Source organism: Pogona vitticeps, chromosome 12 (assembly GCF_051106095.1).
Source record: "Pogona vitticeps strain Pit_001003342236 chromosome 12, PviZW2.1, whole genome shotgun sequence".
Lineage (NCBI taxonomy): Eukaryota > Metazoa > Chordata > Lepidosauria > Squamata > Agamidae > Pogona > Pogona vitticeps.
In genome coordinates this window covers 1880322-1908192 of record NC_135794.1, presented here as the reverse complement: position 1 = coordinate 1908192, position 27871 = coordinate 1880322, and the positions used below count along the sequence as shown (strand labels likewise).

General features: G+C 44.9%; 1 protein-coding gene and 1 long non-coding RNA gene across 4 annotated transcripts in view; one reads left to right on the top strand and one right to left on the bottom strand.

Annotated features, from left to right (window-relative positions):
* Positions 1–27871, bottom strand: part of RORA (RAR related orphan receptor A) — a 287053-nt gene that overhangs the window by 56403 nt on the left and 202779 nt on the right. The window contains exon 1 of one of the 3 annotated variants that reach the window (XM_072982152.2): positions 7021–7391. The exons of the other annotated variants lie outside the window; for them this stretch is intronic. Within the exon in view, the coding sequence (XP_072838253.1) occupies positions 7021–7051 (31 nt within the window). The 5' untranslated portion in view covers positions 7052–7391. Of the gene's footprint in view, positions 1–7020; positions 7392–27871 lie in introns of those variants that run through there. 3 annotated transcript variants of the gene reach the window in all.
* Positions 1–27871, top strand: part of LOC110074511 (uncharacterized) — a 105439-nt gene that overhangs the window by 59979 nt on the left and 17589 nt on the right. The window lies entirely within an intron of this gene.

Sequence of the window (27871 nt, the reverse complement as noted above, 5' to 3'; positions counted from 1 at the left end):
CCTCTGTATTCAAGCACAGTTACATCTCAGTAAACTAAATAAGCTCTGGATTACTGCAAAACACACATACCATTCCAAGACAGTGCCCTTCTCAAGATGCCCTTATTTCTGCCAGTAACCACTGAGCCTTTTGTGTCAGTGGAACAGATGGGCTGCCCTTCCCTTCTCATCTTGATGGAGTTTTGCCACATGGCCAAATATATGGTCCCCCTCCTGCTGGTGTCCCAACTCTGGTTCCAGAATTAAGAAGCTGTGCTCTGTCAGTTTAGTGCTCGTTGTGTTGCCGGTTTCATCTGTCCTATGGCAGGGAACTCCCAGATAGCAGCTAAGAACAGCATTTTGGAAAGTAGAGAACAGAATGTGCAGGAACATTCCACACACCTTCCCTTTCACAAGGTAATTCCATCACCTTCCCAAAACTTTCAACAGAGGCCTGGCATTGCTATTATCTCAGATGAATCTGAATGGCAGGTATTTCCAGACAGGTGTGTTCATTAATGCCCTATGAAAAAAACAACAGCACACACACCCCTCAGCCAATGATCTGATCCTGCTGCGTTACACATACGCAGAACTCTCATTGACGTCAGTCAAGCTTCTGAAGGCGGAGTGCCTCCACCAACACATTTCAGGAGATACTTTTTCCTTCCTTCCCTGTTTTAGCAGCACAAGTTAAAACAAGCTAAAAAAAACTTCAAGTAACAGCAATTCATCCTTAAGTCATGAAACTGCTAAGCACAACAGTGACCTCACATCGAACACTCCTCTTGTTTCTCGGAGTTCTTCGCAAGCGCTTGCTGGTGACAACCAATGGCAGGAGAGTTGCAGGCACACAGAGATACCTGACCAATGGATTATAGACCACTGAGAAATCTCTGAAATAAGCCCCAGTTAAAAAAAAGAAGAGCTGCACAAGAATACACAAGCATGACTTTGCACAATTCCCATTAATTTCAATGGAAGGTCTAAAGTTCTTGCACACACAGACATGAGCAATTCAGACTTCTGCAACAAAATCACTTAGGTCTTTCCTGCCAAAAAGTCACCCAAGGACTAGGATACTTAAACTAGACACGGTAGTTTTAAAGAGGCTCGGTCAAATCCGAGGAAGATGGAGTGAACAACAGATGGACCAATGGTCTGACTCAGGACACAATAGCTTCAACTATTCCTATGGAATTGCGTAGTTCACACACTTCCTTGTCATCATCATCATTTAGTTATATAAGAAGTTTCTTAACTCCCCCCCATCTGAGTCACTCAGTTCAGTTAGCGAAATATTAAAAAGCAGGTAAATAGTAATTAATCATTGCAACATCTTTACAAGCTGAAAGGACACAAATCAATTGCTCTGATTCTGCACTACGTTAAAACCTTACAGTTCGATAAATCTTAATTTTCTTAAAACACAGAAACAACTTCATGATCCACAGCTTAATGTTGCCTGATATAAAAAAGCCACAGATGAATAAACACAGTTGGTAGAATTCAGAAAGGACAAGTTATAGTTAATCAAAATTAAGCAAAAATTTTGCATCTCCTTTTAGTCTTGCCAGGGGTGGAAGGGTGCCTGGTTCAAAGCATGTGAATCCAAGGCTTGATGAAGTTGTTCCGATCATAGAAAGTAAGTAAAGTTTTATTACATGGTCATAGACCTGATTATACAAAGATAAAATACATAAAATAAATACATAGTATAGTATAAAATCTTGCAGTAGCGTTTTGTGAATTCTCATGGCTGAAAATAGAACCCTAGCCACTATTACTATTTGATTCTCTCTGGACAACAGAAACTTCAGATAGCCTGTGGGAGGTAGACCAGTACATTTCCTCAAGACTGAACCAAGATATTGAATACGTTCAATCCTGTATAAGCTACATTCTAAAATGATGTGTGCCATAGTTAAGCACAGTTTATTGTGACGTGATCAAAAAGAGCTCACAGCATAATCCTGGGCATATTTGCTTAGAAGTAAGTTCCACAAAATGTAATAGTAGCCATGCATATGAGTGCAGTCTGTGATCTTCAGATATGTTATACACCCCAAAATCCCATTCTACTTTAAATGGCCAGTCCCTGGAAATAAGTGTAAATGTAAGATCCTGGACATCCCATAAACAACTAATAACTGCTTCTGGGCATACATACGCCCATGATGATGTCTTGCATTCCTGCCCAGGTTTGGCCGGTAACAGTATCACAGCAACAGCACTACTTAATATTTATATAATATTTGAGAGTATGTGATATATATTATCTGCAGGTAAACTGAGATACAATATTCTCTTTCAGCCTCTCTCATCCTCCTTTATAATATTGGGATTTCTTTATTTCTATTGTCATTGACTTTGTGCCGTCAAATTACATCCAACAAGGTGACTCTAATAGCATTTTCAAGATGAATGAGATATTGAATTAGGGGTTTTACCAGTGCCACACATCTTGCAATTTTCCATGGCTGAGCAGGGATTTGAACCCAGGTCTTTTGAGACCTTGCCTATCACTCTATCCACAACACCACACTGGCAGTCATTTATGTGACCATAAGCCACAACAAAATATCATTGCAAAGTCAAACCCAAAATTATCAGTGCTTGAACTAATACATTTTATACAGCATTGTTTGAATCATATCTCATAGTGAAAACTATGATAAACAAAAGGCATTTGTCAAATTCTGTACACTCACTGAAGAGCCCACATGCATATCATATGTGTGTGAGCCTATGTGTGCACATACCTAGTCTAAAAATGCCATACAAACATTGCCTTCTTCCTCATCATTCACCAGTTTCACAGACTTCTTTCGGTCTCTGTCCAGCTATAAAATGCAACAGGGCTTCAAGGGGTTTGATTTAGAGCTATGATTCCCAATATTTTTTGTGTTGCAACCCCCTCTTATTCTAGCCAACTAACCTGCAACACACATAAAAATAGGCTGTCGTCCCTGATACAGCAGCACCACACCATTTTTTTTAATTTTAGTAAAAAAAAGTAGTCCCGGTCATCCCTTCCCCAAAAGTAGAGGCTTCTTTCTCCCCCAAAGGGCCTGTTTCTCATACATAAGCATACACACTAAATTTAATATCTTGCTTCGAAAGATCAGTGAAGAAATTATTTGACAAGGGTTACAACACATATAAGGGGATCCCACCGGAAAACATTTCACAACCTCCAGTTTGGGAAAAACTAATTTAGCATCTGGGTGGAAGGAAGTGGAATCTGGGAAATCAGTTCTCCAAGAATATGCTCTCTAAATATCTGAAGTACTTCCCCCAATTCCACCTCAAGTTGGTGGTCAAGCTCTTACCTGTCAACTAGGACATTTGTTTCTTCTTCACCACATGTTCACAGTGGGGCTGCTTTTGTTCTCTCAAGCAAGAAAAAGGCATCAGGCACACAGCTCCTGGCTTGCACATTATCCTTAGATAAGGAGCTAAATTTGAAGGAAGAGTGTCTCTCTCCAAGTTTGAAAAGGGAAAGATGCAGGGAAGTAAATCTATCCCACTTTTCTTCTGCCTCATCTTCAGAGCAGTTATAAATAATTACACGCCCTCTGAAGTGCTACAACGGCATCAACAATAAATAAAATATCCTAACCACCCAGACATATTTCTCCATCTCCCCGGTGCACTTCAGCTTAGATTTTAAAAAGTGCTGCTGGTCTTCTTCTCTATGAACGCACTAAGAGAGGACCTGTTATTTCCCAGCAGCCAGAGGTCAGTTGAGACTAGAGGTACAGGATTTTAGAATGAGTGGAGTGGGGGTGGAAATAATGACTTCCACAAGATCTGTTTGTCTGGAAGACCCAGTAAGACAAAAAGGAAAAGTAGCTGAACTCTGCACTGCTGGAAAATCAGGAGAGATTAATAATCCTTCCTAACATGGATCTCTTCTGCAGCACTTGAAATGAATCAAAACGCCATATCATAAAAGTGCTGAAAGTCAAACGGAAATAACTTATCACTGATATTTGCAGTCATTACAAGAGGAAGGTTTCCCATATCCCATGCCACTGCACACAGGAAAATCTAGACCTAAAGATTAATGTAACATGCCAAGCCTAAAAAAGCATTTCATAGAACATATTCCCCCCACAAGGCTTTTTTCAGGACCACAATAATGGACCAAGTGGCATCAGCTACCACCCTCAGTCCATAGCTATTCTAAACTGACTTCTTTTTTAGCTGGTCCAAGACACTGAGGTGCCTCAAGGTCAATACCCAAATGGGCCCCCTTTTCATGGATAAATATGGCACTGGGGAGAAGTGATGTACAGACCTCATGGAGATGAATGTGCTGCCACTGATTTCAGTAGGGCTTGCACAGGGGTCCTTTCAGGTGGGTCACACTCCATCCTTCACATGTATCTGTCTCCCATTCCATCTCCTTTAAGAACAGCCACAATAGTCCCACCTTACCTTGGTGCGGAAGAGGGCCAAAACAGAATTCCATTTTGCTGAGCAGAGACAAACTCACCAGTCTACGATCACATAATTATGTCCCACCTAGAGCAGTCTCGTTTGTACTAACAGTGCAGTCCTGAACAAAACTTCGTGGGAAGCAATTCCCAATTCAAAGGCTTTAACCCTGTGTGGGAAGTGACCTATACCAAGAGTTTTACAAGACATTCAGTTGACCTTATTCCCTCTGTAGATTGGGAGTTTCACAAAAGCTATCTAATTACAAAACCACTGTAATTGTGATGAGAAAAAACAGAGATCCATAAATATGCTAGCAGTGTTCATTTAGTACTATGCATCACAGGAAACAGGCAGCATACATGCTAGCCTGTTTTGGGGTGTGTAATTACTAAAAGCATTCCCAGCCGTGATGAGAAATTCAGACAATGTATTTCAAGCAGAGTCAAAACATTGTGAAAATAGTTTCATTTGATAATAAGGTGAGGAGATGTTTTCTACACAGACCAATATCAAGACTTTGTCATGTTATGCCAGTCTTGCTGATTTTATACAGCACACATGAAATTGCAAAATCCTGTGAATATGTGGCAGGGGAGACTAATTGAAAACATTCCACAAGAAGTTCTCTATTTCTTGCTGAGGCACAAAAATGCAAACCTTCCGCTGGTTTTCTTAAAACCAACGCTATTGAGGACAGACAGCACCAACTAGGATGTGAAAACGTCTGATTTTCCATGACCCCATCAAGGTCAGACTGGCTCTTCTTTTGCTCCTCTTTAAAAATGGACACATTTTGGAAACTCTCCATTGCTGCTTCTGCCAACTTTTCATACCAAAGGACCACAGACTTTTTAACAAGTTCCTGCCAGACGGGAGAAATTACGTTTTCAAGTTTGGACAATACAGTCTCAAGATGATCTAAGCACTCGAAACTTTGGTCACTGCCACTCTGAACCTATCCATTTTGAAGGAAATCAACCCTGAGTGCTCACTGGAAGGACAGATCCTGAAGCTGAGGCTCCAGTACTTTGGCTATCTCATGAGAAGAGAAGACTCCCTGGAAAAGACCTTGATGTCGGGAAAGTGTGAAGGCAAGAGGAGAAGGGGATGACAGAGGACGAGATGGATGGACAGTGTCATCGAAGCTACCAACATGAATTTGACCCAACTCCGGGAGGCAGTGGAAGACAGGAGGGCCTGACATGCTCTGGTCCATGGGGTCATGAAGAGTGGGACACAACTTAATGACTAAACAGCAGCAACAACTCTGAACCTCTGAGATGTATAAGCAGTAAAAGTCATCTCCACCCATCTAACTTTTATGGTAAGAGTGTAACATACACTGGCTGCCTAGCTTTTCACTCTGGAAAAGATTGCCTTTGGTAGGTGCCTTGAGATGAAATTATGCTCTCTTCCAACATTTTAAAGGTAAATGTCATTTCTCCATATTTCTTTGACATAAGTTCATTGAATCACCAAAACTTGCTACCTTCTGTGATATGAGTGACCTGTGAGATCATCCAACCGCTCTAGGTCCTAGAAATACTTTCAAATGAAAATCACCCTCCCCAGGGAGCAAAGTCTGCATTAAACTGGAAGTGAACAGCTTCGGGTTCAAGGGGACAGAACACACTACAGTACTGCAAAAACTGGCATTCCTTCCTATGCATACCCCCATCAAAAAACGATAAGCATTTCCAAGCTTTCTCTCTATTTCATATTCTTTCCTGCTTAGAGAACCAGTGCATTCTGAACGTGCTGGTCTCCAATCACACATTCATTTCTTACTTTGATCGCAATATTAGGCGCCAAAAAGTATTCCTATGAAACGGAGATTATGATTATTAATAAGACCGGACACTTCTACCTCCTTGGCCCTCTTTCTCATGCAACGTCTGTGTTGAGGGAGGGAGGGGTGCCTGATGTTTGGAAAGGTCTGGCATGTGAAGTCCAGCCTTGCGATCCACAACTGGGTTAGTGGGGCACAAGTACGCACAGCCCCCTCTCAGGAGCCAGGGAGAGACCCTAGCCCTGGCCAGCGGAGTGGGTGGGGACCTTTGCAGGGGACGAGGTGCCCCTTAAACATGCTTCAAACCCGATCCTTCACCTCAGTACAAGCCCCGGCGCTCCTCAGGATAAAGGAAGCGGATGCAGCGCTAAAAAGCACGCCTTCGCGCCCCCATCGTCCCCGATAGGTCCCTCGTCCAGCCCGCGGGCACGGGCCAGCGTCCGCTCGATCAGCGAGCGCGTTACCGCCGAAGAAAACATTTCCTCCGGAGAACCGACGCTTCCCTGGCAGGAGCACCCCTCTCCCGCGCCAGTTCCCCAAGTAAGGAGACGGGCCGGCTGGCAGCCAAGCACCAGCCTCCCGGTTCTTCGCGAGTAAAATATGCGCGCAAGAGGGGTGGGTTGCGATCGAGGTTTTCAGAGGAGAGGAAGGGGCCCCGCCGGGTGCCCAGTTCTCTTTTCATAGGAGAGAGGGAGCGGACTTTAATCCGGATTAAAGAAACCGGAGCGGAACCTGGAGGGGGGGAAGGGAAGAGACCTGCAGAAAGGGAGAAAGCTCTCACGGAATCCCCGCCGCTTCTCACTCACCTTTCATCGCGGCGATCACCAAGCACATCATTTGCGGGGGGTGGGGTTGGGTTGGCGAAGCGGAGGCCGGGCGGACGGAGGGGGAGAAAGGGACCGAGGGAGGCCGGAGCAGAGAGGCGAGGAAGGGGAAGGGAAGCCGCGCAGCGCAGCCTGGCGCGGCTGGCTTGGGCTGGTGCGCGCTCGCCGTGCGCCACCGGGCTGCGGGGCTGGCCGGGTGCGCGGCTTGGGCGGGTGGGCAGCCGCCACCGTCGCCTCCTCCTCCTCTTCCTCCGCGTCGTCAACAAGCGCCTGCCAGGCAGCCCCGGCGGGCCCTCGGAGCAGCAACAGCGACGGCAGCCTCCGCCTCCTCCGCCACCGCCTCCTCCTCCTCCGCGCCTCGGCCCAGCTGAGGTTCCATGTGACCGGCGGGATCCCCGCCGGCCCGGCCCCCTTGCCGCCGACACCGCCTCCTCCCACACGCGCCGCCTCTCCTGGGCCCGAGAGGGGGACTCGCGGGGCGGCCGGCCGGCGCCTCCTCTTCCAGGGCCAGCGGGGGATGAGACGGAGGGAGGGGGCCGCCTGGCGATCCGCCGCCGGCCGCCGGTTCTCGGGACCTGATCCCCTAGGCGCGAAGGGAAGAGGGGGTCGACAGTGCCCCCGGACAGCTAAAGAGCGGGGAAAGATGCGGGGCTGATCTTGAGCCGCCCCTCTCGGAAGCCGGTCCCGATCCGCCCTGCCCTCGGGTCCTGCGGCCGAGTCAGCCCTCTTGGACGCAAGGCCCCAACTCCGCAGTGCCCGTTCCTCTCCCTTCGGGCCTCGAGGGCTGGGGTTGGCGGGATCGCCTTGTGCGGGTCTCTCCGGTTCTCGCTCTTCCTCGTGCCTAGGTTGTCCTCGGCTGCGGAGGGCGACTTTCGGGCTGGTTTTGATTTCTCAGTGGTGGCTTCCGCGGTTTATTAGTGGTGGTTCTTAATCGCTTTTGTGAGCATCTCTATTCCTTTGGAGGAAATGGGCACAAAAAATGGGACAAACGTCTGCTGCCAGGAAAGTGCACGTCCCTCGGAGTCGGTGCGCAAAGCACACTCGGGGCTGAGCTCCTCAGAGTAGGTGGAAACCGACTTCTAAGAAAACGTGCTTGGGACCAGGGCTTTGCTTAGCGGGCATGTCCAGCTGCTGCCTAACCAGTCTGTTGTAGGGGTGGTACAGCAAGGCTGCCACGGAAATCCTAAGTAGGGTAACAATTCCTAGGTCCAGACTTTGGGGAAGGACATCTCTTAGAACGCCCCAGCGAACAGTCATGCTAGCTGGGGGACTCTGGGATGCACAGTGGCACCCCCCCCTCCAAAAAAATTCTCAACTCCTGCTGAAAGGCATCAGGGCCTTCCACTTTTCTGCAAGGTGGGTGTGTTCATATATTTCTGTTTCCACAGAAATGTGAACAAAAAGGGGGCACCTGAGAGGCTAAAGTTTTCCATATGTTTTCAAACTCTAGCCCCCAACATCTTATCAACATTGCTGGATAGACTGGCCAGGGGTGATGATGGAAGCGGCAACCCTACAATGTCTGGAGATTCAAACATTTCCCACTTCTGGTTTATTTCCTTCTTTTGGGATACAAAAATGTAAATGTTGCCACTTTTCAAGAATAAAAGATGTGATCAATGGGGGAATTTAAAAGCAAAATACTGAGCTGACAGTTTGGAAGAGATGGAAAACAGGACAAGGAAGGGACAGAGGTTTTTTTTTTTGCCGGAAGGAATAAGGTAACAACCTCAGCAAGACACAAACTGCACATCACTGGCCAAAAATTCCTCTGGGAATGAGTTGTTTGCATTTATCACAGTACTGTATCCCCAAGGGATCTGACTACATCAAGGGGCATTACAGTTAACTCAGGAGAGAAGTCGCTCCCAGACCAAGCTCCCCGGCAGCGTGGAGGAGCAGGGGAGCTGGCCCTGGGAAGGGGGGCTTCCCAAGGTAGGAAGGCCATGGAGCCCTGCGATCATACCACAAGTTCAAAGGCACAAACCTGGAGAGAGAAAGTTACAGAAGGTTACATCAGCTCAGGGTGATTGAATAGCTCAGTGAGTTGGGTACCAAGTTGGTATTGGATTGAGAGCACTTGATTTTTTTAAAAAGTCATCTCAGTTTCTTTATGTGTGTAAAAGGGGAGCAACAAGATTGTTAAACAAACCTAGAAATATGTGGGTGAATAAGCAGACAGATGTCTATGGGGTTACTTTGCACCCTCGCTGGCTGTTTCAGCTTGAACCACTCAGTCAGCCAGCTGTGCACGCATTGCTGTCTTGAGCCTGGAGTTAGTACTTAATTTATGTATTGCTGGACTTACTCTGAGTTTTTGTTTTGCTTGTTTTTTAAAGCCAGGGTGATGAAATGGGAAACCAGGAGGCCACATCCTCTTTCCCAGTAGGTTTTCCCTCACCCCTCCAGTTCAGGAGTTGTCAAAGTATCCTACCTATACTTGCCAGTTGGTTCGGGAAAATGGTAGGAACCTCTGAGAATGCACTGAGTGCCCTTTATCATTGCTCCTGCAAGCATAAGTTCTGCATCTTACAGATGGGAAGCAAGGCATCCTAGCTGGGTTTGTGCATGTGTATTTGTGTGTGTGCTTTTTATGCAAAGAAATTTCAAGCCAAGGCTTTCAGGAAAGTCATTTCCATTGTTTTGCCGCATTGTCTTTTGCTGCATTTTGTTAGATTTGTGAGAGACAAAAGCAGTAATTATTACATTTAGACTGAATGCAGATGTTCTGTTCCCAAAAGTTGTATTTTAGTTTTAGGAATTGTTTGCATAATGGAGGAAAAAGAAAAAGAAAGAAAGAAAGAAAGAAAGAAAGAAAGAAAAGGTAGCTGGTTGAGAAGGAAGGAAGGAGATCTGATTATACTAAGGTGATAAATCAAACATCTAATCATGCTTCTGGAAGCTATAAATGCTTACATAATAGTTGTAAAGCATGCTCCAAAATATGCCAACTCTGAGGCAAACAAGGAAGTGTCACAACAAGGCCGCCTGCTTTCCCCTCATCTCTGTCTCTTGTATTTAATGTGCTTTGTTTTGTGACTGGAAAGTAAGCATATGCATAATTTGCCATTCTGATTGCAACATCTGGCTTCAGTGTCTAGCTTGACCCCCTCCATTATTTTTAAATATTTGTGGATGTGGGGGGGGCAAGCTTTCCAGGTATGTTTTTTAAATGACACTTGCCAAGTGCCTTCTGACTGTCCTAAAGTTAAATGTTCACTAGCTTAAACACAGATTTGCAGAGACATTTTGTCAAATTGTTACCCCTGGTGTGCAGAATAACTTCAAAAAGTTAGTGCGACCTCCACACACACACACAACGTACACATGGATTGCAGCCCTGGCATAAGAAACAGCGGTCTCTCACCTCCCCCTGCACTGCTGTCATTCAGACATACTTTTAGTTCTGATTATATTTATCTCAGGTTTAAGGCCATGCTCCCATTTAGTCTTTCCATCTGGGTTTGATTTGTAATGTTTTAACTGTTTTTGCATTTTGGCTTTATAAAGAGAAGCATTTATAATCCCTCCCCCTCCCCGAAAAGCAGTTACCAATTTTGACCAAAGTAGGCCAGGAACGGACCCAGCAGTATGCTTAGCGGTAGTCCAGATTTTTAAAAACTTGTTCCCCTCCCCTCCCCCCCCCAGTTCTATATCATTGGTTTCTTTACCTTCTCAATAACCTTCTTTGGTGCTCTGTAATTGATCTGAAGTGTTGTGTGGCAAGAGGTGAGTGACAGAGACAAGTAGGTTAAATCCAGGCGGATCCCACTCTCTGTGGGGTGGCATTAAGAGAGGATTCTTTCTCCTAGCCTAACACTTTAGAGAGAACTTGAAATCAAAATCTATTAATATCTGCCTTGGAGAAAGGAGAGGAGGGACATATGAGGAGGACCTTTGTCTTCTCCTTAACCTTGCTGTTTTAATGGGAAGAAAGAGATGATTGTGGAATGAAGTGGTTGAACACCAGAAGCCATCCACTGAAATGTTTCTGATGTCGCTCAGTGACACGATAAGCACACCAAGAACTTATAATTAAATGCACATTTAATTGCCATTATATATTGCCATTAGCACCAGTTACAGATACAGTTCTGTCTTTAGGGGACCTTGTACGTATCCCTTTAACTATTCTACTGCATTCATTTCAATGTCTTCCTCATGTTTTATATTCCCTAGTGATAGCCAAGCTCTGTGGGTCGGTGGAGAGGCCAGGAGGTACTTATGATATTTGTCATGTCTTGGGACTCTGTCTGTTCATCAGCAAAAGCAATGGTCCCTTTCCACCCCACAAGTTATGAGGACGACAGTGGTCTACCAGGAGTAAATTTTGTGGGCTGGGGCATTCCTGGTTCAACTCCTGCCTTGGCCCGTAAGTTTGGAAATGCTGCCTATTGGATTATGGTTCTCGGAACAAGCCATGTTGGCTAGGGGATTTGGGACAAAAAAAAAGAGTAGCTCTTCCAAGCCGTGCCCTGGCCATGGATTAACTGAGTGGTCTTGACATAACGACATAAGTAGCTCTCTTAAACTGGATGAGACCCATAGTCGGTTTATTTATTTTATTTATTTATTTATTTATTTGATTTATATCCCGCCTATCTGGTCCAAACGGACCACTCTAGGCGGCTAACAACCATAAAGATAATATAAACAACGAAAACAGACAATTCTAAAAAAGAAGGCACTACATTACATCATATAATATACAAAACAGAAAACAAAAAAAAAAAAAAAAAAAAGCTCAGTACTGTTAGCACTGACTGTGGGTAGTAGCTCTCTAGACTGGAAGCAGGGGTTTTCTCAGTCTATGCACGAGGTGCTGAGGATCAAACCGAGGACGTTCTTTGGCTGATTGAACTGGGGACCCACCCCTGCGGTCCTGCCCCCAAACTGCTTAGCATTTTCTCCCACATGCAAAATGAAAGTAAGAACAGTGACTACGCACTTTACATTGTTTTTATAATTGCTAAAACAACATGTTCATTAAATATTTCAGAAATACAGTAGGTAAAAGCCCTTCCATGTTCCATTGATGGGAGAGATTTAAGCGCAAACATAAAAATATTAACTTTAGCTTGATTAGACCCACTGCCCAAACACTGGAGAGTTGGAATCCCTAAATTCTGTCATCATGAAGCTAAGGAATGATCAGTCTCTTCAATCCCTTGGCTGTAAGACTATAAATGAAGGGTACAAATATAATAGGAATTGGAAAGAAGGGGGTGGCAACAGTGGGCTAAATCCAAATTTAGCCCTGAGTAGCAGCAGGAAATGAGACCAAATTTGAGAGAGATTGGCTCCATAAAGGAAGCCATAACTTTGAGTTTGCAAGAACTGAACAAGGCTGTAAATGATGGGGAGTTCCAGATGTCACCTATTTGTAGGCTCAGAAGTACATAATAACAACAAACAACAGAGCAGACTCATGGAAATGAATGAGCCTTATGAAATGACATTAACATGAGTCTCATTGATTTTGGCAGTTTTGCTCCAGGTGGGATTGATATGCTATTTAGCTCAATGAAAATCAACTTCCCAGAGATGACAAATGTATCTTGGAAGAGTTGTAAATGGAACTACAGTACCCCCAGTATTCTTTCTTGTCTCTGCCCAGCCCTAATGGCCCTACAAAAATAAGGCATCTAGGAGGCTAACCTTACTTGGATATAATAACATGTGGGTTTGGTTTGCTGGGTCCTTATATTCCAGCCTGGATACCGAATTAGATGATTATCCCTCTGTGACAGAGTAGATAAAAATAGTCCTGGTGTAAATTTGTCTAGTTCAGAGTTGGAAGAGGGACAAGATTCTGTTTAAAGCCCACTTCATTAGTTCAGGTCTACCTTTAGTCATGCCCGTGTAATAGCTTGGCAATGTTGTTGCTTTCTAAAATGTAAACACACCAAAGCAAGTAACCTGCAACACAGGGGGAAAAAGGAAGGCAGTTTAATGTCCTGTAATGCAGGGTTAGATCACTGTTAGCATCTTGTTACAGCACAGCAAGTCATGTCAGGCTGATGGTTTGAACGATGTCACAGTCCATTAAGCCTCATTTGATTGTCAGACATTTAACCTTAAGGTACATAGCTGTAAATTATTACTGCTCTGTATTTGTTTCTGGCTGGGATGAAGAGAAACCAGTAATTGGGATGACATTGGACGTAATACACTCTTTTGTGGCTGTGAGTCTCTCTCTCTCTCTCTCTCTCTCTCTCTCTCTCTCTCTCTCTCTCTCTCTCTCTCTCTCACACACACACACACACACACACACACACACACACACACACACACACACACACACACACACACACACACACACACACACACACACACACACACACACACACACACACACACACACACACAGGCCAACCAACATGTATATGGAAAATAAATAATTGCTACCACTATTTGAATAGACAATACAGTGCCTGCTCTTGACCATTAGAGACAGGAGGTCTCCAGTTACAAGCACAAACCAACAGCCAGGGTTTCAAAGTCAAGTCCAGGGGAGGCCTCTGCCTCAGGTTGCACCTAAGGGTTTTAAGGACCATAAGGCCCGAAGCAAAAAGAAAAGACTTCATCATCAACTAATACAAAGTACCCTTTAGCAGAACAGAGTGCTTGCCTCTGGTAGCAGATGCAGGGGTGTGTGTGGATGAGCAGCAAGAGGTTGGAAGCAGAGAACTGTAGCAACCTGCCATGTGCCCCTTATACTAGCACTGCCAAAGCCAGGTTTAACCACCAATCTGGCATGCTTTCTGGACATGGAGCAGGAGAAGACATGCTCTTTGCCTCAGGCAGCAAAAGATCTGGGGACAGCTCTAACGGCTGAGGCCACAGCTTAATATCACCTATTACTTGACTGTGAGTCAAGGAGTAGCCAATGGGAGCATGACCCTTTGTGAATTTGTCTCATGTCCTTCTAAGCTTTCCACAACTATGGCCAGCATTCTACCTTATGGTAATAAATTCCACACTTCAGCTATGGACTATATGAAGAAGTATTTATTTTTTGCCTGTCCAGATTCTCCCACTATTCTGTTTCACCAGATGATGGCAGATCCTAACATTGTAAGAGAGGCAGAAAAACTACCTCTGTCATTTCTCCCTCCCTATACTTGCCTTTCCCCTTGTGCTAAAAAGTCCCTATAGATATCATCACTTTTTCTCATAGGGAAAATTCTCCAACCTCTTGATCATTTTTAGAGATTAGGAATAATGATCTATAACAAGCCCTAACACTGAAGTACTAAACAGCAATTTCCATCCTATGTTATTTGCGACTCATAAAAAGCCTGAATTGTGGCTAAATTGGTAAATAAGAAAAAAAAGTGATCTTAACAAGCTTTCACATGAACCTTGAGCTGCTCTTCTAAAATACCTTGGCTTCTCTAATACCTTTTGTGAGTTTCAGCTTCAGGCATCCTGAGAAAACAAATACAGAAGTCCGCTTCGCCTCAGTAGGAATGCAGACGACTTTCTGCCCAGTCGAGCAAAATAATCAATTTTTCTGTGTGCTTGTGTTATGAAATAGTCTTTTAAAAACTATTGACGTTTCCATCAGTCATGCTGCATGTCAATAATAGACTGGGTGCTCGCATTCAAAGTGGGAGCTTACAGGATGGCAATCCCCAAAGTTGACTTTGTCTGACCAGGCGTAGATTCCTTGCTCCGGCTGAGTATACGTTTTGCTTTTACACAGACAAATATTCATGTGAGGTTGAAAAGGCAGTTCTTTAAAAATCTGGCCCCTGTCCAAGCACTCTATTAATGGCAGGTGATGCTTTTCAAAATAGTCTTTGCTCATCAGAAGTTTCTCTCAGGCACCATACTTTCAACTTCACTTGGCTGCTGCCAGTTTAGTGTCTAAGCCAAGAGATCAAGAGGCAGGTCTAACTCTGGAAAGCTGAGGGTGAAAAACAACCCGTACAGACCAAACCAGTTCAGAATTATGGTATGCCATCCCACACATGCAGCTTCTGTGCCAGCCTGTACCAACTAGGTGTCTTTTAACTTGCGTTAGACAACAACACCCATCAGCCCTTTGGAGTCTGCCTTGCAGAGAACAGACTTCCATAAATCAGGTGTCCTCCGGCTGTGTTGGGCCACATCTCTTACCCTTAGAACTCCAGGCAAGAGTCACTTATTTGTAAATGCCATCTGACCTTTGGTAATGTCCGACTCTCCTTATTAAACCTTAAGACAACATGCAGGCATGAAGAGATTAAGATGACTTCTTCCTTCAAGCCCGAGTTTCTTCCCCACCCCACTTTTTTTGTAACATCTTATCTGACAAAGAGATGTAGAGAGCAACAAAGTTTGCATCATTGTGTGCCCTTTCAGTTGGTTTAATAACAGTGCTATCAGAAGGTGCATTCAGGCATTTGGGTTATGGCCCACACAGCTTCCTCTGCTTCCTGTGTAAGCACATGCTCTAGCACAGAGCCTGGGTTCCCTCTTACCAAACCACAGAACCCAATGTTGATAGCAGACAACCAGTTGACTTGCCATGACCTCTAGGTAGGCACAGAAAATGCAGGCATGATCGTGCAACCAATACATGATGTTGTGGACTCTGCTAAAAGAATTACTACCTTAAAATAATTTGGGCTAACACGGTGCTCTTCATCTGTGCACCAAAGGGCATCTCTACCCCTTGGCCATTGCCTTGCCCACACAAGGACACCTTTTACCCTCCTGAAGCATGCCTAATGAAGACATGTTAATGTAGAGAAGATCTTAATCCTATGGATATTCTGTTTCTGTTTTATATACACATCTACAGAAAGAAAGAGAGAGAAAGATCTCAGAAACTCATTATCATCCCCCTTCCATTCCTTTCCAACTCGCATGTGTCACGCAGACACTTCGTTTTTGATTATTTTAGCTCTGTTTAAGATCAGTGCTGACAGGGCTACTCAAAGGCTTCTCAGAGACTAGAGAAACATTATGACACACTTTCTCCACATCATCTTCCATGCCATGAAATATAAGGGTCAGGTTTTGAAGAATGAAAAGTCATCCAACATGCCCCAGTATAATGAACTAGTTCTCTTAGGTGAGTCAGCTGGAGAGGGACAGAACCCAAGAGACCTATGTCACATGATCAAGGATGTTGGGTCCACTTCTGATAAAGTCAGAGCCTAGATTCACAGGCCAGCGATGGTGCAGTGGTAAATTCTGAAAAACTAATGGCCATCACAACCATCCTTAGCTGGGCCCTCCCAGAGCCATGCAACATACCTGCTGACCTTTCTCAAGAAAGCAGTTCTAGCAGTTTTTATCTCTGCCAGGAGCAGATCTCTTGTCACATCAGTGGTCTTCATTACCCACTCAAGACCAAGCTACCCCAATATATTTTGCATTACAACTAAGTTCCACTTTTGTAGGACAGAGAACTGGTGCAACTTCCTGTGTCCCCCTTTCCTCTTGCTGCAAGCATAGATTCTTGGTGTCCCCAAGAAACCAAGCATCAAGAATGAAAAGGAAGGAAGGAGGCAGGAAAAGGGCTTTTGTGAGCCAAGTTCAGAATATTGAATAATGCTTCCTTGTGTTACGTAACTAAATGAGGTGGTTGAGGAAGCTTACCTAAAGGGCGTGTGCCTGTCCTCCAAAGACACCATCAAATTAAGCGGGTGGAGCTGTGCTATTAAGCTTGGCGTATATGAAAGACAGTAAATGCACCCGTTCTATGCTGAGCAGAATGGGTGCTTAGGGCAGCCAAAGGCTAAACACTACCTTGAAACAGAATGATGCCTTTGCAAATCATGAAATGATAAACAAGCAAGGTGACATGTCAGCACAGTTCCTCAACTTCCTCTAGCATCTCTTCTGTGAACCCAGATCCAGCTGAAATCCTGTGTTTCCCACACAGTTGAACAGGTACTCCTGAGAGATCAGTAAACCTTCCCCGAGTTTATCAAGCATTGTGAAAATTGTTAACTGCCCTATCACTTTGAACATACATGGACCTGATCTGGTTTCACATGCTGGTCAGAGTTGGTTTCTGGTTGGTTCTTGGGGGGGGGGAGATTACCAGGGGCTTCCAGGGCTCCCCGGGTCATGATAGCCCTCCTCAAGTAGGGCCAAGTAGGGCTATCTTCTTGATGCTCTACCTAGGGTGACGAACGCCCTAGCTGGAACAAGGGGCAAGAAGGGCCAGTGGGTTGACAGTAGAAGGCAACTTCCTGCTCTTATTTCTAAAGTTTGTTTTTAAAACAGGGCAGAAATGCCATTCTCATTTTGAATGCAAAAGTCGCATGCCAAGAATCTGCTCTGAATCTACACCCTGTTGCTCATGCAAGGGAAGATAAAACACCCCAAAAGATACCAAGGCGTGCTATTAATTTCAAACTGTTCTTTGCAGAAAAGGAACTTTGCTCCACCCCTAGCACTTCCCTGTAACTAAAAATAAGAGAGCAAGGATGTTGTAGTTAGCAGATGAGCCCCAAAGGGCCCTGGCATGTTTATGCCAGTGTGGCTGCTGATGCTGGGACAGTGAGTTCTCATCTTCCATGCAACCTCAAACAGGCCAGTTGTGTTTGATTTCAAAAGCTAAGCAGAGTCAGCTTCAGATAGGAAGTCGCCAGGAACTAGCAAGAATCTCCCAGGAAAGGCTAGGAAGGAATCCTGCCTGCAACCCTGCAGCATCATCGCAGTTAGGTTTTGCAGTGCTATGCTGGGCAGATCAAGGATCTGAGTCAGTATAAAGGAGGTTTCTGTATTGCCTCTTGCTCCTTGGGAGGTTGATAGAGGGGGGCAGGTCCCATCAGCTGCCAGCCCCCAGAATTCAGCCTCAAGGTTCAGCTGTAGCTGCATTGCCAAAAGTCCTTCACTGACCAGAGTTTGTCTCTGTGTAATAGCAGAAAGAACAAAGGCATTTGTTAGTTAACCCCCAAAAGGAGACGAACATGCCGCTCCAAAACACCTCAAAACAACCATGATACCTGGGGGAGTGGGATTTGAGTCTGTTGCAGTAAAAAAGCAGAGAATCTTGTGGCTCTTCACAAATGTTGTGTGGCCTCAGATTTCGTGGCTGCTGTCCACAGACAAAAGCTGGTGCCAAATACAAGTCTTTAATTTGCCACAAAGGGGCTTGTTCTTGTCTGTGATGCTTTCAGTTGCTGCACTGCTTGGGCTGCCTCCATGTCCCTTGACGGAAAAGATTATGCAAAAGTCAATTTGATGAGTGCCTGGCTTCACAGCCTGCTGTTATCATTCCTACCAGAGACATCTTCACCTCTCTCTAGTCAGTTCGAAACCCACTTCCTTTTCTCCTTTGATTGTGAAGAGATAACCACAGCTCACCATGAAACAGCTGCCTTTTCTGCAGGCACCCGCACGCTACGTCCCTCAGCATGGTGTCAGTGGTGGAGGAAGAGTCTCTCCCCAAATGCCAGTGGAGAGTGGGCAGTGCCAGTGCTGCTCCTGCTCACCAAGCACACGTAAGAGAGAAGAAGAGGTGGAGGCGTCACCAGTGGCTGAGTGAAGCTGCAGCCCATGAGAGTGTGTGTGAAATGACACAAGAAGCCAAAGGCATCCTATTCGAAGCATACTGATGCACGAAGACACGGAAACCCTGCCTGCCAATGTGGTTTCCCCTTAGAATTAGAAAGCACCCATCAATCCTGACCGTAAATGTGAGGGATTACGTGCTGGAAACAAAGCCAAAAACGCCTCTTTCTCTTCTGCAGTTCAAAGACTGCAAATCTGAAATAAATAAAAAAGTTGAAAAAAGATTGTAATGTTATAGGTACCCTGGGAAGGTGATGGTCTCTAACAACATTTTGTCTGCCTCATGCCCTGCACAAAAACCAGCAACGCCCATGGAAGCCACGTGTGTCAGCAAAAGTGATATTTATACTCACAGGCAAAAAAGAAAAGACCGAGTGGATCCATATTTATTGAATTCCCACCCCCTGAGAGACATGATTAACTTCCTCTTCAGGCTCAGTCTGCTCGTAATTAAAGCAATAGGCTGGTGGTTTTGTTGCTTCACGGTGGTGGGGTTCTTGTTGTTATGTACCATCAGGTCATTTCTGATTTATGATGGTCCTATGGATTTATGACTTCCAAAAATCCTGTCCTTGTAACAGCCTTATTCAGGGCTTTCAAATTAAAGGCCTTTAGTGTTGTAAAGGCCCCTAACCATGTTTTCACATTTCATGCTAGCTTAAAATGAAAGGTCTCTTGCCTTTTGTGCTCAGGAGGGCTCTTTTTATTTATTGTTTATGTTAATCTGTTGTTTTTACCTCCTGTCAACTTGCCTTCAACCTGTGGTGACCTTATGAATGAGTGATTTCCAAAATGTCCTGTCCTCAACAGCCTTTCTCAGAAATTGCAAATTGAATGTTAATTTAGATGTCTTTCCCCCACTCCCCCCCATTAATGATATTTTGTTTTGTGCCTCACTTTGGGAAGATATCTGCATTTTGAACAGAGGCTTAGAAGTTCTCCAGATAAAGGTCACTGCACATCCCCACATTGACAAATGATAGAATAAGATTAATTAATCCTAAACTGATGAGAGACAAGCTCCAACTGGAGCATTTTTGCCATGCAATATCTGTTGAAAGGCTCCATCTGGCAAAGAGATGCGTGATGAAGAACTTCTCAATGGTGCTGTGAAAATTGGGCTAATGAGATGCTGTAAATGCTGCCCTGTTCCAAATCTCATGGAATTCACGGAATTCCAAATCTCATGGAATTCACGGAAAGAAAATCTCTGGGAAGATTAAGACATGGAAATCTTAGCAACCTAAATGTGCAGCAAACCTGTTTCGAGTATTGTTTGCCAAATCTTGGAGATGTTTGAAAACAGCAAAGAGTCTTCCTTGTAGCTTCTTAAAGACGTACAGGCAAAAGGTAGTACAAGCCCACTGGGGCTGGTGCATCTGAGGTCAAACGCTGCCCTCCTCCGGCAGGCGATGCCCAGAAAACATCTTTCCCTTCAAGGTGTCACCAGATTCTTTGGTGCCTTTGCTGCCCCAAGCAAACTCTCCCCCTGGACATTAAAAACAGATCCTGTCCTCAAGGAGCAGAAGGGAAGAGTGACCCTCCTGGAAATAACGCAGCTCCCAGTGTCTCTCAACCAGCACGGCTGACATGTCCGAGATTCCATTGGGAGATTGTGCATGTGTTGTTGGCGGCCTTTGGGGGGACCCGTCAGTCCCTTTGTGGAGAACAGTAGCAGCTACCCTGGAAGTGGGGGGGGGAGTGATACAATTGACCTCTTCCTCCTCCTCCTGATGCCTCCTCCTGCGCTCTGCTGTGCCTGGTAGGGCCCCAGTGATTGGCTGGCCATACGTGAGAAGACCCTGGACTAGGCAGGCCTGTTAGAAATAGCAGGCATCTGGATTGCTTGCCGGGCTTAGTCAGCAAATCAGTGCCTTCTTTCTTGGCCTTAAGACCGAGGAACTGCTTCCAGCATGACTAGGCTGGGGGATATGCTTGCATGCCAGACCTTGTTCCAGGTACCCAGCCCTCACAAGCCACAGTCTTGTGGCTTTTCTTCTTTTGTACACAGCCTGACAAAATTATCCCTTGGAACATCAGTGCACTACAGCTGTGGTGTAACATGATGAAACAGATAAACATACAGTGTCTATATACATACATATATATAAAATCTCTGTCCTTCACATTCTCCTCTTTTTTTCTTTCCCCAAAGCAAACCAATGATTCCATTTTTGTATGTGGTTATATTCCATGCAAGGGGCATGAGTCAGTCTGAATATGTTTACTGAATACATATTACCAAGTTTACATAAGCGAACGTGTCTATTTTGGGGAGGGCAAAGTGGCATAAGAGGCGTGCAGAGCTCCAGCGTCAAACCCTGAGGTATTGGGTTTCGTTCTGGAGTAAGTTTTCCAAGGTGTCCAGTTTCCCTTTCAGAACGGTTTGTCCAGGACTTCTCCACATGTAATTGATGGAAAATCTTAGGTCTGCATATTAAAGCCGATTCCTGAAAGGTATTCGTTTTTTAAAAAAACAGACACCGAGTGAGCCTCCCACTCCGACGAAGGAAGGCAGTGAGATTTTTCCAGAGCGGCGGTCAATTCCTGCGGTGGCCGAGTCCCACGAGCCCAAGACACAGAACTGATGGCCAGAAATGTACAGCGACAAGTTCTCCTTTAGTGCCTGGAAGCATCACTTGGTGTTTTTGAGAGACGCATTTCAAGAATGAAGAAAAGATCTTTGAAGGAAACAAGGAGAAAGGCATACACCAGGGAAACTGTCTGACAGCTTGGCCAACTTAGCCATTAGTGCTACGCCAGCTAAATTTTCAGAAATTCCTTCAACGTGTACTCCAGACAGGATGGATATAGAAAGCTGGTGATGGCAATAAGACCCTGAATGCCGTGATGGAGTACAGACTCTGGATGGAAAAGGTCACGGAGCCAGTCCTCAGTATCTCCATTTAGAAGGACCTTTCCTGCCTCTGCTGTTGCCAACTAGAGCAGACAGTGTTTGGCCTAGATGGACCACTTGGTACAAAACACATCTGGTCATTTACTTGGAAAGGGAATATAGTTCAGTGGAACACTGTGTGGAGTCATGATGATTATGTGCAAGTCTAAAAGGCAAAACTGGATACATTTCTTCTTCTTTTCTTAAGAAAATAGTTCTGGACACTGGCAAAACTCTTTGGATTTTTGACTTTTGCTTCTCAGGAATGCTGTAGAAGAAACCGTAAAGCATGAAGGGGAAGAGGAAGCAGAGAGAAGAGAAATGTTTGCTGAGTGCTCCACAACTGAAGGAATCCATATGGCTGCGTGAACATACTCACTCTCTGCAAGACCCTGAAGTCCAGGATCTAATTAAAAAAACAAAAGCATCCCCACACTTCCCGTATACAAAACAACATCTGGATCATTTATTTATTCATTCATCCCCTCATTTATTTGCTTGAGAACACAAGGTGTGGGGGAAACTTTTTTTTTCTAGAAGAGAATTAACACCCCCTGGAGGTATAATTCCTCCATTAAAGAAAGAAAGGAAGGCAGAATGAAAACAAAGTTTTGTGGGGAAATCTTCCCCAGACCCCCAAAGGCGGATTGCACACCTCCCATCAATCGTCTAAAATTATCCAGCTGCCCTGCTATTGAGGGAAGGCTCTTTCCAGCAGCCAATGTTCAAACTCCCCCACAGCTTGCACAAAACAGCTAGGAGCCGTTGAAATATTTTTGCACTGATTTCTAGAACAACCATGCTATACTATCTGCTCATTTTACACTAAATTGCTTCTGCATCCTTACACTACAGTTCATCCCAGAGCTAGGGATGGTTGTTTTTTGTTTGTTTGTTTGTTTGTTTGTTTGGAGGGGACTACATCTCCCAGAATTCCCCAGCCAACATGCCCGTGCATTGGGCATGCTTTCAGTCTGGGTGTAACCAAACTACTTCAGATACGATGAACTGCAAACTCTACATGGCCTGGCCAATGTCAGAAAACCACAGTGGCGAAAGCTTGCAGATATTTAGCTGTTTGTCATAAATTGGCAACAGCAATAAAAGACTCATCAGATTCCATATAACAGATGTTGCATTCTTTGAGCATGAAAAGGAAAAGATTGCTCAATACGACCAAGGAAAGAAACAGTAGAATCACCTCCAGTGATTGTGAAAACTATATGCTTTCAAGGCTCTGTAGTAGAAATATAAACACAAGAGTAGTTTCTGAGGTCTTGCTATCTTTCATACCAGGTGGAAAGAAATGGTACAACTCACTGTTTTGCATTCTTTTCCCTTGGCTTTGCTAGTTGAGCATAACGAGGCACAGATGAAGCCCCACCCCAAACCACTGGCAAGCTTGTTCAGCAGCTTTTCTCGCTTCTGAGGAGCAGTTGCGGCCCACAAGCATCATAAGTGTTGCATTACAAACATAAGGACTAGCAACTTGGCTCAAATGGAGGCCTTGATATTCAAGAAGCTGAATTCTGCTTCCCAAGCCATGGCGTGTACTTTCACTGCATTGCGATCTAAAGGCAGCTCTGCTGACGTGCTTTCAGCAGAAGACCGAGAAGAGCCCTAGATTTGGTTTTTAAAATAGGCTCTAGTCCTCATGATTTTACACATGGGCACCCTCCAAGAAAAAAAACACACTTCTATCCAACTCAGAAGTAGATCCATTGGGGCTTGATCTCAAGTACAAAACCATTTAAAATAAATAAATATAAGCATGGCAGCCATGAAGCATAACTTACTCCCAGTGAGGCTTCATTATTTATTTCTTGTATATCTACCCTGCTTCTTCTTCAGAGAACCTGAGGCACCATCCACAGTTCTCATCCATCCTCACTGTATTATTACAACAATCCAGGAAGCTACAGCAGGCTGGAAATGTATAACTGGCCCATGGTCACGCAGCGAGGTTTGTGGCCAAAGGTCTTCCTCTCGCTGGTCCAGCATTTTAACCACTCTGCCACACTGCCTGGAAAGCAAGATGGTTATTTTAATATGGTGCAGATATTGCTTGTCTAGGGTGCTGACTAGGGTGTTCCCCCAAAGGGCTAATTCAACACAGAGAGAGGCTCACCGGTTAAACAGATATGAGGGACAATTCAAGCCTGGAAACATTTCTATCATCCTCATCCTCATCATTGCTCTAATAATCCTCCAGCCCGTATCTTTAATGGAATTCTACATGAGAGGAGAAGCCATGGGACTCTGTGGGAGCAAGAACAAGTCTATGGAATCCCCTCTGAAGGCTAACATGTTTTCTTTGGCCTCAGCTTTCGTGGACCGATGCCCATGGCCTCATGCGTGGACGTTTCTGCCAAATAAAACTTGTCCGCCATAAAACATTTTATTGCGGTCATCTTAAGAAGTGACTTTTACAAGTGCTTCCTTACTTAAAGATATACCCATCAGGCAATGTAATATATTAAGAAGGACATACAGATAGATTTCTGAGGCTGCAGCGGAGGTTCTTCTCCACTGTTCATTTCTCCAAGCAAAACTGATCCTGAGAAGCCTCTTCTGGCTTTCCTCGCTCAGCTTCCTTGTGTTCTTCCCAAGCCCTTTCAATAACAGCAAGAGCTGCTCTAAAGAAACACCGCTTGGAGGCCCCAAACATCTCAACAGGAACCCTTTGGAAGGACAGAGGAACTGAAGGAGCCCACAGGACCCACAGATCTGGAACGAGCAATTTTGGCATCTGAGGCTTCACTGTGTGATAAGTTCAACCTAGGTCATGTAAGATTGGTGTACATGGGGAGAGGACGGAGGAACTGAGAGAAATGGCTCTGCATGCATGTATAGTGGCCCCACCATGAGCATCCCTGTTTTACACGCAGCGGTTGGTTTTTTTGCTTTTTGTTTTGTTTTTGTTTTTGTTTTGTTTTACCATCTTATACACTTTGGTGCCCTGGGTCGAACCCCAGTCAACTAGCCTTAGTTATGGCTCTCTTTCTCCAGCTTAATATGTTAAACACTGACCAGCAGCCATTCTCCCGAGGGGTTCCCTCTTATCCAAAATGGCAGGGACTGCTCTGTCGCTGAGCTGCAGACCTTCCCTCTCCCTCTGGGAGAAATAGGTGACCAGATCACATACATTATCAAATGATAATTGCACAGTCTAGACAGCCATGGTGGGAACCAGGGACCAAGTTTTGATCAAGAGATGATGATCTGAACCATGTTGCTGGAAGTAAGGACCTTGTGTCTAACTGCCTGACAGGGATGGCATCCTGGTTTTTTATGCCAGAGCCCTTCCCAGACTTAACTGCAAATGCTGGGGCCCTTTCCAAATGCTAGACAGGTGCTCTGCTGCTGAGCTCTGGCATGGCATTGTCTTCAATCCTTTGACATGGATTTGAAACCCCTTGGAACAAAAGCTCCTACATTGATCAGGGAGAAGGTGGGTGGTGGCGGAATGTCTGTCCTCTGACAGCAGGATAAGATTAAATGATTGTTTTAAGCTTTTGCACAGGAATGCCAAATAGACAAACTCCAGCAAGGTCACTCTTGTAAACAAACATCAATTAAATTATAAAACCAAGAGATAAATCTACTCCCTTTCCTTTCGGGAAATGGCTCTTTTAGATAGAGATCAAATAGCACAGGAACCAAAGAGACAACTCTGATTCAAGGTTTAGCACTACCTGGGCAAATCCATATTCTGGACAAAATTAACTCTACATGAGCTTGACTACAGACAATAGAAAAAGCAAGGAAACATACCAGTTGCTAATCAGTTAAAATCTGTTTAGGCAACCCATGGGTAGATTCTGCTCTACAGGCAATAGCAGGCAGTTTTAAACAAGCACATTTTAGTTCCATCGCCTATTACTCTTAATCTTTTAAAACAAATTAAGAATATGTGAACGTTTCAGGAGATAGGGAAATAGAGGATGATGTTAGAACCTACAGTATATGCTTTCCTTCCCACATCTGTCTCTGACCATTCTTTTTGTAGAGCACATCTCAATGTTTCATTGAATAACAGACAACAATGTATAACAGAAGTGTCTTCTAAAACAAGCGCAACCGTCAACCAATACATAAGATAAGTGAGGGGATAGAATCTACTCTAACCTTTTAGACATGGGATTTTCCTGTTTCTGGACAAGCAACACTTCCTGGAAGAAAATACTCAAGAGTCTTGGGGCACCTAAAGGATTAAAAGGCTTTTTTTGGCATCAGGAAAGCTGGCCAGCTATTTGAAGGTAAACACATGGAAAAGCAATAAATGTAAACATACAATTCTAAGCACACCTATGGAAAAAGATGTTTGGAGGACATTTACATAGGCTTGGAGTATCTGTTTGGTGCCTCACAAGGCTTTCAGTGATGTAATCTACATATATGTCCTACAACTAAGCATGCACCACTGTTTGGAAGTAATTATGAATGAATGCCCGAAGTATCACGTCCACCCAACACATTCCCAGCATTCTGCAAAAGAAGGAAACACATCCCTGTCCTGTCCTTCCATGCCATTTGAAAGATCACCCACCAAAAGATAAAGGAAGAATGAGGACATAAAGGTAGAGAGGATGGAAGATTCCCAAAGACTTCTGGCGTGGGAGGTTTCAGAACGTAAGGCGTGCCTCTGTGTGTGCAGATGATGACGTACGTTTGAGGGTGTTGCCAGCTGGGATGGAACTGGAAGATCTTCTGCAGGAGAGAAGATGAACGGGTTGGAAACAACCTTTCCCCCAAATGCGAGATCCCTTCCAGCGGAATGCTGCCCTCCGCTCACTCATTGCTGCTTGTCCTCAGGTAAATAGACATATCATTGTCGAAGGTTGGACAGGCTCATCGGAAACGCTTGCTACTTAATGACGTTCATAAGGTGTCCTAAGTTTCATTCGCCATGCAGTTTCTACTCCAAAGATATAGGGCAGAGCCAGATTTTGCTCAGGGGACCAGAGCACCATCTCTCAGGTTAAATGCTTGCCATTTCTAAGCAACCACACAAAGCAAACTCGGAAGTGCTCCACACTGCAGGATCTGACCAGCAAAAGGAACCCAGGGTGGTGTTAAGCAGGGAGGAGCTGGCTTGCATCTCAGTGAGTGGTTGCAGCAGAGGAACACAGCTCACCCTGTGGTGATGGCGGTCCTGAGAGCATTACTATGCTTTCTGTCCTGATCTACATGTGAATCAGTGTGAACAGGGAGAACATCTGAACTGCACACCTGGGGACCAAGAGGGCACATTCTGTTCTGTCCTGGATCACTGTACCCTCACATGGAGGGGGGGTGTTGCACAGTAGTGCCAGGTGTGTCTCTGTGTGCAAGAGTGCACAGTACACCCCACCATCTCAGGACCTCCTTGTGGTGCCAAACACTTTCCCATACCTCTGCTTGCACAAACATACACACAGGATCTGCACAATACAAAATGGCCAGAATCGTGTTGGCAGTTTATTCTTGCAGAAGAGAAATCATAGTAATTATGTAATCGCCATAGCAAAGTGCTGCTCCATGATTAGGTGCTGGTGACATCTCTGCCAGAGTCATCCTCCCATTGACTTGATCATTTTCAAACCAAAGGTTTGCAATTCTTAGGATTCTGGGTGAAGTCTCAGAGAATTGCTCCGCTTCCTTGGGTCTCCAGGAATGGAGACACATTTTGGGCAGAACAGCACAGGCAGAGGAGAAATTGGGACTCCTGCCGGTGCAAAGCCAGGGCACCTCTCCTCTCCATTCCCAACCAGCACCAGGGCTGAGTTGCTCAGCATGGAGACGTCAGCATGTACATTGAACCATAAGGAGAACAGTGACCTTGACCTTCAGGCCACTTGTCAGTGGGACGGGGCTTGGATGATGCTTTTTGGAGCCTCTTCTCTTTCTTCCTCTTCATCTTCATCATCTTGTCCTGGGACCCTCCTGCTTTCCCTTCACCCCAGGTGGAACCCTTCCTATCTGATGCTTTCTACAACAGCCACAAGCTGGTTTTGTGGGAAATAACCAAAAGAGAGCAATGATGTATTTCCCACAGGAGATTGGGGGCCAGTATCTTGAAGGGGAGACTCCTGCAATGGCTTCCTCATTCTCCAACTCCTACCAACCAGAATTTTGCTGGGTTTCTGTTCTCAGGTACAAATGCTGATTTTGCCAGAATTGTAACTGAACTACCACGACCACTTCTTCTCCACCAATTTGAAGGGGTTGTTGCTTCTTCTTCTACTAATAGTAGCCGTAGTAAAACTGCTACTCCTGAGAATAATTACTGCTATTATTCTCATTGTCAGTATCAACCATCATATAAAGACAGTGCAGCCTAGTATTTAGAGGGCTGGGCTTGAATTTGGGACACTTGAGTTTCCAGTCCTTGTTGGGCCAGGGAAATTGTTCAAGGCCACTCCCTGTCAGCCAGGG